This window comes from Lupinus angustifolius, chromosome LG18 (assembly GCF_001865875.1).
Source record: "Lupinus angustifolius cultivar Tanjil chromosome LG18, LupAngTanjil_v1.0, whole genome shotgun sequence".
Taxonomy (NCBI): Eukaryota; Viridiplantae; Streptophyta; class Magnoliopsida; order Fabales; family Fabaceae; genus Lupinus; species Lupinus angustifolius.
Genome location: NC_032026.1, coordinates 7,851,347 through 7,864,356, shown reverse-complemented (window position 1 = coordinate 7,864,356; position 13,010 = coordinate 7,851,347). Strand labels below are relative to the sequence as shown.

Below are 13,010 nucleotides of genomic sequence, written 5' to 3'. Positions count from 1 at the left end.
TCTTTACCCACAATACTGACTACCAGTGTCAGTTCTCGAAATTCCACTTTGGCTGCCTGTGCCAATTCTTAAGTGTCACGGAAAGAAAGGGGGAGAAGTTTGCCGGAAATGCGTCGGCGGAATATTATGGGGGAGAAAGAGAAGTTGAGAGGAAACGCCTTCAACTGGGTGCAAGTTAAAATGAAGAGAGAAAGCCTCTATTTATAACATGAGATTTTTCTCATGTTCCTCATTTCTCCCATGTGGGACTTGGGAGCTTAATTTTTATTTTTTCAAAACTCTTCCATGTGAGACTTTGAGAGTTGTTTTTTCAAACTCTTTTATGTGGGACTTGGGTGTTTTTTATATTTCACACCCAAAAGTTCTCACTCATGGTTTTCAACAAACCATGTTCCAACATAAACTGTCATTCACATTTAGTTATACTCAACACAACTCTGAAGGTAGATAAGCCATGTAATTTATAGATATTTTGTGTAGCATTTAACATAAGATTTAGATTTGATAGAGAAGGTTATGACTTAGTAATAATAGTGTGGTAGAAGTAGATCTAGGTATATAATTTTCAGCCTCGAGGTTAAATTTGATATGAGTGTAAAAATGATGGTGAAAATTTCATAGATAGATAATATTTCATTTAATTTCAATTTTACAAAAAAATGATCTACAAAATTCTTACCCATATTTTTAATAAAAAGCAAAATATTATAATGTCTTCAAACTAGCTTGTGAAACATGAAGTGTGAGTACATGTGTTCAAACATCAATAACATATAGGTTCAGATGTTGGTAAAAAAACCTTAATTTTAACTTATTTCTAAATAGATTAACTGGTTCGCTTACTTATTACTAAAATAAATCAATTAGATATTGTTTGTAACTTCAAGATACTAAACTTAAATGGACAAAAAATATGGGAACCTTAATTTTTGTAATTTAATTTTATGGAAAGTGTTTAAATACACTTCTTAATACTCATGTCAACGCCTTAATTTTATTTTTAATTCAATATTCAGTAACACCTTTATGTAGTTTGTTAATATGTTGTTCTAGACTTGGTCATCAACCAGTGAGTTGACACATTCCTCAATAAGTATGGTTTTGGATAAGGATGAAAACGAGTTAAATCAAGTCAAACCAGATTTAGCTCGGTTCAGCTGGATAAAGATTTATCCAGTTCTAAATTTGACTCGAGTTCGATACGAATTATTTTTTTAGCTCGATTTCGGCTCGATTAAAATTCGTGAACTGTTCGGTTCAATTCGAACTGATTCATTTGGATAACTCAAAAAATTAATTCATTTTTAAAATACTACTAAAGATTATATATATAACATTATTTATATATATAATAACAATAAACATAAAAAATTAGTTGATATATATATCGAGCTCATGAACTTAACGAGTCGAATTGTATCTAGTTCAACTCATTCATTTAACAAGCTCAATTTTCATCTCAAATTTGACTTATTTGGTTCATGAACTAAGTTTATCAAACTTAATAATGAGTCGAGTTTTGAACGAATATCGAGTTGGTTTGGTTCAGTCGGCAATGGCATCTCATTCACGTAGTAGAAATTGAAATGGGGTTAAATAATTGAGAATCCTACATACATTTTGTCATTTATATTTACATATTTAACCAAACCCATTCCAATTATTACCCCATGCAATGTTTTATACGAAAGTGTAATAATCTCTTTCAGCTTTTTCACCTTTTGCCATGTATGTATAGGGCATGCCATGTTGACTTGATGAAGAATATCAACCTACAATTGGAGGTAACTCATCAGTGGAGATTACTTATCTCATTTTGTATCTCGATTTTTGTGTCTTTATCCGGTTAGAAAATATTAATTAATTAAAAAAATAAAAATATAAACTAATATTTTTATATTACTTATTAATATATCAATAAGACATTGATCTAGTAATGTAAGGTCTCACTGGATCTCCAAGCTCAAATGTTCGATTCCTATGAACGAGACTTATTGAGATGTGCAGTCACGAACCTCGAAAGAGATTAGTTCTTTAAACAAAAAAGGTGAATGGATACCCTTATTAGTACCAAAAAAATATTATTAATATTTGACTAAGCAGGACTATAGAGAAATAATTTTTTTTGGACATGATATCTTTGTTCCATAACTAATGCCCCAGCCAGAAAAATAAAGAGACATTATGAACAAGTCATGCTAAGGGGCCATTATGATGAATCCAATAGGCTAGTGTTGAATTGGTTTGTCTCCAATTTTTTGTTCATTTGCCTTTAAGGGTATAATAATTGAAACTTGAGAATAATTACTGGTTAGTATAGAACCATGTAACCAATTATTTCTCTGATCTTATAAGAAACTTTTGATCTTTAAGCAGAACATTCAATCACAACCCAAATTTAAACCAACTCAAATCGTTGATCAACCTGAACAATTAGCATCAAAAAACCTTATCCTTCCTTAAAATGTATCATATGGTTTAAGATTATAAACAAACCACAGACTAAAAAAGACATTGATAGTTGATACTTCATTTCAATGTTGGTATTAAGTTACATATTATATATTAGCATCAAATGTATGTTGAGCAGAGGACTACTTAGGGGAATGGAAACTAGAGCAAGTGGCAACCTTTGAGGTGGATCTTTGAGTCTTTACCAACGGAACCAATGACTGCACGACATCTGCCATGAGTGGCCGATAATCGGCCTCCGGTTGCACACACATTGCAGCAATAGCCGCTACCTGGATAACCTCTTTCATTGAGTATTGTCCCTCCAATGCAGGATCCATAATCTTTACAACCTTTTCTCTATCAGTCAACAGGGGCAAAGCCTACAAATACAAATAATACATGCATTTTGTTGGAAAGAGCAAGTGAATGAAATACATATGCCGTTAAAGTAATATTCTTCTTCTCATAAATAGAAGAGTGGAATATCAATTGACTAGATAATTTTCATTGAGTACAACAGGAGCAAGACAGAAACATAATGGTTGAAAAGAACAAAAAAACGCACCCAAGAAACGAGAACGCCTTCCCCTGGAGGTCTCTTCATATCGACTGGCACTCGGCCAGTAAGTAGCTCTAGAAGTACAACACCATAACTATACACATCGGATTTTGTTGTTAAGTGTCCTGTTAGTGCATATCTGCACAATCAACCAATCCAAAAAACAAGTTTTTCATGAGATGAAGTTTCTCAATGAACAACTCAAGTAACAGAATGAAGATCACAGAATAAGCAAAACAATGCAAAGAATTATGAGTTATGATCTGTACTCAGGTGCAACATATCCCTGGGTGCCTAAAACCCTAGTTGAAACATGTCCACCAGCTCTATCAGGTCCAAGCTTCGCAAGTCCAAAATCAGAAACTTTTGCATGAAATTTTTTATCCAAGAGGATGTTGCTGCTCTTAAAATCTCTGTGAATCACTGGGGGGCTGACATGTTCATGAAGATATTCCAAACCCTTAGCAGCTTCAAGTGCTATTCGTAATCGAGTTTCCCAATCCAACTTCACGGGTGTGACATTAGAATCTACAAGAAAACCAACAGATGAAAATAAACCCAACATACAAAATAAGACAAAAAAAGAAAAAATTCAACCACAGGTACAGGTACAACAGCTGTGGATTTTATCCTAGCTAGCTCATTGTCTTGAAAAAATCACAAGAATATGGAAGACAGGAGAAAATATCTATGATCTTGTAATGTCGGGAACATGAGAGGACGACTCATAAAAAGAACAAATAATCATTGCAAATTTTGCTTTCATGGTAATGCTAGAGATATAGGGACCATTGCTCCAATTTCTGGTCAGATTTTCATTATAGCTCAAATTAACAAATGAAAATAGCAAAAATCAACTTAAAACAAACTTTATGTAACATGACCCATCAAACATTTCCTTTTACATCAAAATTGTACATTTTCATCCTATACACTGTAGTCTAGACTTTCTAGAGTACAAGTGGCAGGATGGTGCAAAATAAAGGCTTGATGGTCCATACTTCATACACACTGATAAAATCAATTAAACAAGTTGAGAAAGAATGACTGATATCACATTTTCTTTTACACATAAAGTTCAATATACTTAGCGTCTTTTTGCGAGTTAGTTTTTGGAGGGTAACGGAGGGGAGAAAGACATGGGAGCCAGGAAATACACTTGTGAGGTGACTCTCAAGCCTTCTTTTCCCCTTCATTTCCCTCCAAAAATAAATTCGCAAATAGACCCTTAAAGAAAAAGAGGAATAGTATTGCAATTTCAAGTAAGCAACCCTCAACAACCCTTATTGCATAAACTCCATGAAGAGGTCAATCTGTAGTCTCATACAAGATGATCAAATAAACCTACTGGCCTAGGACCTTCCTTTAAAGATGAGCCAGTATACATTACTCATTGACCACCAGTATCTTAAATTTGGACATCGGAAAAGCAATCACAAATTGAACATATAATGTAAGCTTTAGATAATATGGCTATCGCTCATCGGATTCTTCAAGACCAACTGTCAAATTGTTGAATATGAAGGAGATTGCATCAGAAAACCTGGGCCCACCATACTAGCTGGACTGTTCAATTAATAATTTAAAGCTGATGCTCAATGCTGCAACCCAATGGCCTTTAATTTCAACCGGTAATAACATCTAAGAGATTTAGCAACTTGGTTCGACAAATAGTAAAAACGTTTGGATACTGCAATTGCATACAACACCTATTTTACTCGAGTATTTCTATATTTCTAAACGAGCTACAGCATAATACAGGAGTTCGGGAAAAATAAAAAAGAAAGGGTCAAAAAAGTGTGCTGCAAAGGTCAACTTATTCCTCTAACATCTAATGTATTCTCAATAGATTGGAAAAGCGCTACTCCTTCAAACTTGAAAGAAAAGTTAGATTTCTATTTTTCCTTTCTGAGAACAACTTGGGTAGGCAAACAGATGATAGTAAAAGCAGAAATTGTTACGTTAGAATTCCAGAGACATGACATCATATTAGAAAAGAACAAAAATCTATTTAGTAAACATTTATTTCATTGCTTACTGCTGATAGGATAAAGATGTTCCTGCAGACCACCATTTGCCATAAACTCATACACCAACAATTTATGATTACTATCGGAGCAGTACCCAAACAATGCGAGCAAATAAGGAGAATGCAACCGACTCAGCAATTCCACCTACAGTGAGATGTAATCAACCAATTTAACTTCAATCTTAAAATGAATTGCCTATCCAAGGCATTTATTGCTATCAAATTAATTTAAAAATAAAATGACAATTCATGACCCCCAAAATCACTTTTTTGTTACAAGGAAAATCAAGTACATATGCATGAAAATAATAGCTGACCAAAATGTTCTAAGAGGGAACAAACCTCTACTCTAAATTCTTCTTCTCCTTGCTTTCCTGCCTGATCCATGAACTTAATTGCAACCTTCCTGCCATCATTTAGCACTCCCTGATAAACAAGTCCGAAACCTCCATGGCCAACCACATTGGACTTGCTGAAGCCACCAGTTGCTGAATGTAGCTGCTTGAAAGTGAACACCTGAAGTCCTTTATCAGCAACCACTTGCAGACTTGCAAAGTCCCTTTTCTCGTTAATGTTACCATCTTCAACTAATATTAAACCAAGCATACTCTATCGTTAAATGAGCCATCAATTTCCTCATACAAGGTAGAAAAATGAAAAGATTAAAAATTCAAGAGTGAACAATCAAAAGGTACATAAAAAAACGTTTGGAGTTGATAAAAAGCATTGATGTATGTTTGGTTTTGATTACTAATTTTGAGAGAAAGGCCTCTTTTCATTTCCAAACAACTCTTAAAATAAGATTTTTATCAGAAACAATTTCAAATACAAAATAAGGTAATCCAAACACAAATTTGGTATTCAAAATTTTGAAAAGGGATAAAACATGATAACACTAAATATACTTCCTTTCTAATCAATTTTAATTTTCTTCAACACTATTCAGAGACAACACAAATGATAATTGCACAAAGAAGTAAAGGAAATAAATACCGATGAACAAGCACTGAAGCAGTATCAAAATATTGGCAGCATCATAATCCCGTTATTTTCAACTGTGAAGAATGATTATTATTAACTAAAACTGAATATAAAAGGGTACACCATACAAGTCTCTTTGGTAACATTGTAGCAATCAACTTCACCAAATTTTCGGTCAGTGAAGGAATTCATGTAACTTTGTTGGTATAACCAAGGGTTCCCTCACCCTACAAGTAAGAAACTAATCTATTTTGAGGTATGTGGCTGCCCCTCCTAACAAGTGTTTCTCCCAAAAATCAAACATTTAGCTTTTTGGTCTATCTAGGAACACATTGGAGCCTAACACCACTATATCAAAGCCTTCTTGGTGGAATTCATGTAATTGCAAGTTTGCAACCAAAACATATGCACATAAATATACTTTTTATTGGTAAAGGAAGCATATATCAATTAACCAAATGTTAGCTATGTTTCCTTAGCTAATTCAAAATTTTCTAAATTCTTAAATCTTAATAAATAAATAATCCACTTTATGGTAAAAGTGCATGAAGCTTACAAAACATTATTTAAAATTGTTTTAGTTATCATTCCGGGCAAAGGCTACAAAAATTGCAGAGTAAAGTAAGTTCACTTGTCTTGTGACCGTCACAGTATTAAATCCTGGAAACAACATCTTTACAAATGCGGGAGTAAGGCTGCATATATCAACTTAAGGCTTTACTTAATGAAAAATCAACTCCCAAGATTATCAGATTTTGTAGTAACTAAATAAAAACTTTATAAACAGACCAAGTGCAAACAAAAAAAGAAGACCTTTTTGGGATTTGCGACGCTTGAGAACCTTGTAGTGAATGTAGCAGTAGTAAGTGAAAGCAACAAGCAAAGCAAAAACGGCAAGCGAAGCAAGCGTTACAAATGCGACCATTGCAATCTTGGCCTTTCTTCTGTACCCATCATCCATTTTTTTCTCTAGTAAGTAAGTAATAGTGAAGAATCCTAACCCTAAAATGGCTGAATCACAATGCTAGAACCAATAAGGGGAGGGAGGGAGAGAGAGGAGAGAGAAGGTGATGGATGGTTGGAGCTTTGAAGTTTGAAGACATACACTGACTCAGTCTCACTTACTCTCCCTCGCTTTTGTTTTTGTCTTGTGGCGCCGAGAATGATAAGATTCTAATGCTTCATTTGGTGGGATGTGGATCACTTATCTCAACGATATCTTATTTCTGTCTCAAATCAATTATATATTGATAGTTGGATAAAATAAAAAATTTATAAACAAAAGTAATAAAATAAAATAATCTGATTGACTTGGGATATCATTTGGGACAATTGACATTCCACCAAATGACAAAATATATTTCAATTTGGTTTTGTGGTTGGATTTTGTTATTTTTTTTAGAAACTATTTATATTCGATTTGGTAAGTGCATATTAATGAAATAAATACTATTGTTATTATTATATTATTATTTGAATTAATCAACCAATTTGGTCACATAAATTAGTGAATTTAGTGTTATATATTATTAAATTGTTATTGTGTTAGTGTTATGTATGTTACTATTTACTAAATTGTTTTATATTGGTGCTACTTTCTCGTGTTGTGATGATTTAGAATATAGTGTATTGAGTTTGAAAGTGACATATATAATAATAGGGTTAGTATGGGTCAGATTGTGACGGGTTAAGGTTTGTCCTTACCTGATCCTAAATGTTGGTCGGGTCATTTTTTGAATCTAGACTTGATCTTAAACCCGAAGCTAACTCGACCTAAATATTGATTGAGTCAACATTTAAACCCGAACTTGACCATAGATTCGATTAAATATAATGCATACTCATTTTAGATAAAGTCGTATCAATATTATTTATTATTATGAGTATGCAATTTGACATATAAAGTGATATATATATATATATATATATATATATATTATTAATTATGTATATATGATGAAAAAATTAGAGAATCAATGATACTTTTGACAAAAAAGGCAACATTACTCTGTATATATATTTGGATAGAAAAACATACAAACATGATGATGAGTGACCATAGGATGGGTCAAGACGGATCATGTTTGGTTCTTACCCAACCCTAAGCATTGATCAGGTCTAATCTTTGAACCCGACCATAGACCCGACTATATTTAGGCTCGATCATAGTCGGGTTGTACCAGATGTGCATGTAGGGATAGATCCTACTACCCCTATCCCATAAGTTTGATGTACACATGTTTTATATTTGCTATTAATTATGACTTGTAATGTTTTATATATTACTATTATATAGGATAATGATTGATATATATGTTAAACTAAATTATTAAGTATGTACTAATTGTGAATTGCATTGTTATATATGTTGTTAATATATATATTATTAATTGTGGATTGTACTAATGTTTATGTAGTCATTCATTTTTTCTTCCTAAATTATATAATTGTTATATATGTTACTAAGAAGGAATTTTGAGTTTCAATTTTTTTACTCATCTATTTATGATTTATATTTTAGATAATAATAGTAGTACAATTTTTCCTTTTATGGACAAACAATTTGTCTTGTAATACATTTTTAACTTTCAATTAATGTAGTATTTAAAAAAATAGGAAACCCATGGAACCAAACCAAATCACTTATGAACCAAAAAATAGAATCGAACCAAATTGAATTTGCAATTAATTCAATCAATCAAATGCACAAAAAATAGAATCGAACCAAATTTTTATACCCTTAACAAATAACAAAATAAGAAGAGAGAAAGATATAGTTAGAATTGAAATATTAGAAATAAAATTGATTTTTTTAGTGTTCAATACAAGAGAAGAAAAAAAGAAAGAGATATTTTCTTCTCTTGCTTATATGGTTGAATAGCAAGTGACAAGAGAAATATCATATTATGTTTTAAAGGACAAGAATATCTCCCAAAATAAGAAAAAATGACAGAATATTGTTTTATTAATAATTAAAAGTAAAAGTTATAAGTTTTGTGGATATCATCTATAATTGTTTAGGGTTTATTTGCGAGTTGAGTTTTGGAATGGAAAAAATGAAAATGAAAATTTTAAGCATAAAATATACTTATGAGATAGTTTTGACATTTTCATTTCTCATTTTTTTCATTTTCAAAACTCAACTCAGAAATGGGAAAGAGAATAAAGTGTTGGATATGAATTTCAAATTGAAGAATATTGATACTTGAAATGTTGCACCATTCACACTAAAAACCTTATTACATATATTAGATTGATTACAAAAAAATTAAATCTCAGCCCATTTTCCGTGTTTTCTTAAAACAAAAGCATTGATTATTGTTATAATCAATTAAAAAAATATATTTCAGTATCAAATTTTAATTGTGGGCAAATTTTAATTATATGTTTCTCATTTATTCCCCTTTTATATTTTTTTAAGTTTGATTTTTTTGGATAATTTGACAATGTAGTATAGACTATTTCTCTTATGTCTTCCTTTCTCTTTTTCTATTGTTGAACACCAACTTTCCTCCACCTCTCGAGAATTATTATTCCTAACTTAACATTAATTTCAATTTTTTTATATATACTTTCCACACTAAGACAATGGATGCTTTTATTTCAGTTTTCAGTTTTCCACACAAATTCCCTTCTATAAATTTTGTTCGCATGATCCTTATTTTAAAGTGTGACTATATATAAGTTTTTTTGTTATTATATTAATTTTTATACAAGAAAAATAAACACAATTTATTAAAACTATCCCAAATAAGTACTACTAGAATAATCCTTTAAGGAATTCATAACTAATGTTAAATATATTCAATATAATTAATTGTAAGCCCTTTTTGACCAATTTTGATGGTGTGGTGACTGTGCTAGGCTCAGGGAATGATACAGAAGAAAGGGAAATATCAAAGAGATACATAAAAGAAAGGGTATTTTTTATAATAAAAATCTTTACAAAATAGAAAGGACAGTGAAGTTAGTAAAAATTGGGAATGGAAAAAGCATTCACCACCTATGAACTTGATCAACCGAGACAAAAACATTATAGTTGGTTTGGATTATTGTGTCAGAATTATAAAACCCAATTAAACCAAACTATGTTTGGTCAGTTTTGATATTTCAATTTTTAAAATACGACAACATGTGATTCAATAATATTTTCACTCTTATTAGTTTACTTGCACAAACTAAATACTTTCTCTTAATTAATTTTTGGTCTAAAAGAAAAATTGATCAATTATATGATTGGAATCTTGAGAACAATCTGCTCAAGTAGATAGAGGACAAAACCATCACTATTCTCATGATCAAAAGAAAACAAAGCCCAAATGTGTTATTCCTTGTTTGTAGTAAAGTGTAAAAGTAAAACCGAAAAGAGAACTAGTCAAGAGTATATATGCTATTGGTCGTGTCTATTAATCATTGTTTGTAGTTTGAACTAATAAGAATTTTTTTTATATATATAATCATATCGTGATATGCTTTAACTTTAATACGAAAGTTTATGTTATTTAGATGTTCAACTCAAACATGATAGTTGTTTCATTTACGGTTTAAGATTATAGTTTTTTCTTTATAAAGAGTAAATTACATCGTATACTTCATTTTAAATATATGTAAGCTATCCATAATTATATACTACATTACAATGACTACTTGTTAAGATAAATAATTGTAATTTTTTAAATAACAAATGAGGATGATGTAATTAAATGAAACAAAATATAATATATCGTAAAAATAAGTTCAAATAGTATAAGATTAAATGTTTATTCATTAATTTTGATTTGTTATAAATTGCATCAATAATTATATGAATGTGTTTAAATCACTCTTATATTATAGTGTAACTGATTCTGATCAAAATAATAAATAGACATTGATTCTTATACTGTTTGTATTTGTCTTTATAATATGTGATATTTTGTTTGACTTAATTACATTCGTCACATTTTTTTATTATTTAAAAATCACACTTAAATCTCCTACAGGGATAATCAGTGTATATAATTAGGGGGTTAGTTGTGTATGTTTAAAAAATGAAAAGGTATTTATATAATTTCACTAAAACTCATGAGTATATCTGCCATAATGCCATTATGCCTATATACTATAAAAAGTAGATTTGGTCTCGACTCAACCGATTTGGCGATCGGTGGATGAAGGATGAATGGTTCAGCTTGGGGCTTAAGCTAGTGAAAAGACCTAAATCCAATCTGGAATGTAATTTACTGTTTAATTAATTATGATTTTCCTAATAACTTGTAAGAATGGCACAAGTTGTAAGTAGTATTTAGAATAATATCATTATTACCATGACCATCTTAAACCAATTCATTGGACCAATTTTAACGTATAAAACTTACTAAAACTCAAACTGACCCAAACTAATGAATCAGATTTCTTTTTGGTATCGGATATGAGAATATTACAAAATAATAAATAAAAAATTACATATAATGATAGTTGTATCTCTAATACTATTGAGAAATCTGACCCTAAATAAATCTATTTACCTGAATTAATAATTAGCCCATAATTTTTACAAACCTTTGATCTCGAGATGATAATATAAAAGGGGAAAGATGAGGGTATGAATGCAAAGAAACATTGAGGCCTGCACGTTTGTCAGGTATGATTGGACGGGATAGTAGAGAGCAGTGTCAGTACTGAGGACTATTTACTGAATCCAAATAGGACAAAACTTTTCCATTGCCTTGTGTCTCACGCTCACTGTGCAACATGACCCTCATTACATCACTTAAAATTCCTTTAATTTTTTTTATTTCTCAAACTCATTTTCATATTAGATATAATCATGTCCAAATCAGGAAAATTTATAGATATGTGAGTTTTGTTCTTTGAATAGGTATTTTTATCCACAAAACTTAAATCCGATACCTTATTTAAGAAGAATCAAACATGTATCATTTGAATCAACAGTCGTTAATAAATTCATTTAATTGAATAAATAATAGAAACTACTAAAAATTACATATAATGAGTAATATTCAACTTCCTCTTTATTAATTATGATATATATCAATTTTTATTTTTAAAAAGGTAAAAATAGTAAATGTTACGGTCATAAAATTGTAAAAATTGAATATCTTGATTTATATTCATATTTTTTATATCATTTTAAGTTTTCAATTTTCGAGAATTAAATTAGTGCTTGTAAAAAATTTAAAGAAACCATTCTATAATAACTAGCATGTCGATATGCATTTCATGTTTCCTAATCATATTCTTATTTTATGGTCTTAAGAATTTAATTTTTATATATTTCATTTTAAAGAATTTATTTATTCATTCTATTTTATATTATATTTTTGTATTTATTATAATATCCAATTTAAGGTTAGATATGTTATTGTTGTGTTGGTGGTGGTTACTTAAGTTTTTATGTATAAATTAAAAATTATTATGACAAAATAGGAAAATAGAAATTACACCATTATGGTAATTACATCATGTTTTAGTTTTATATATAACTAGTGGTGTCCAGATTCATATTTTTACGATGTTAATTATTCAAATTTTATTTTAGAGAAATAATTTTTTTTTGTATTGAGTATACTTTATATTGTATTTTTTATTCGATATAGTTTATATTGTAACTTTTTGTTTTATTATAGCTAGTGTGTCAAAAGACACTCTATGCCAATCGACCCACATTTGTATTTTTTAATATATAATGTATCAGCTTCATGTTATATTATTTAAGAAAAACAATTTAAATATAAAAAATACAATATATGAACTCAGTAGAGGATGAAAATATAAATAAGAGAGTGTATGGAAGGTTAATTGTAACGCCCCAAAAATTACTCCATAAATATAATGACAAAAAATGGGTAATTTTTTGTTGTTGAATAATGTAACGTAAACTTATCATCATTATATTCGTTTCTTTTTTGGGACATCACTTTAAGTAACATACATTGTGAATAATCAAAAACCGTTACCTAATGGTAACAAAAAATAATACAATAT

General features: G+C 30.1%; 1 protein-coding gene across 2 annotated transcripts; it reads right to left on the bottom strand.

Annotated features, from left to right (window-relative positions):
• Window positions 2,504-7,184, bottom strand: LOC109332138 (probable serine/threonine-protein kinase PBL7). Of its 2 annotated transcripts, none has more exons than XM_019566979.1 (6): window positions 6,837-7,184; window positions 5,385-5,623; window positions 5,052-5,187; window positions 3,283-3,541; window positions 3,020-3,152; window positions 2,504-2,834 (listed from the first exon to the last, which is right to left on the bottom strand). In XM_019566979.1, exons 1-6 carry the CDS (start codon window positions 6,982-6,984, stop codon window positions 2,595-2,597), a joined length of 1,155 nt encoding a protein of 384 aa, XP_019422524.1. In that variant the 5' UTR covers window positions 6,985-7,184; the 3' UTR covers window positions 2,504-2,594. The 2 variants fall into 2 exon arrangements, with proteins under 2 accessions (XP_019422524.1, XP_019422522.1); XM_019566977.1 differs by having other exon boundaries at window positions 5,385-5,629; window positions 6,837-7,183.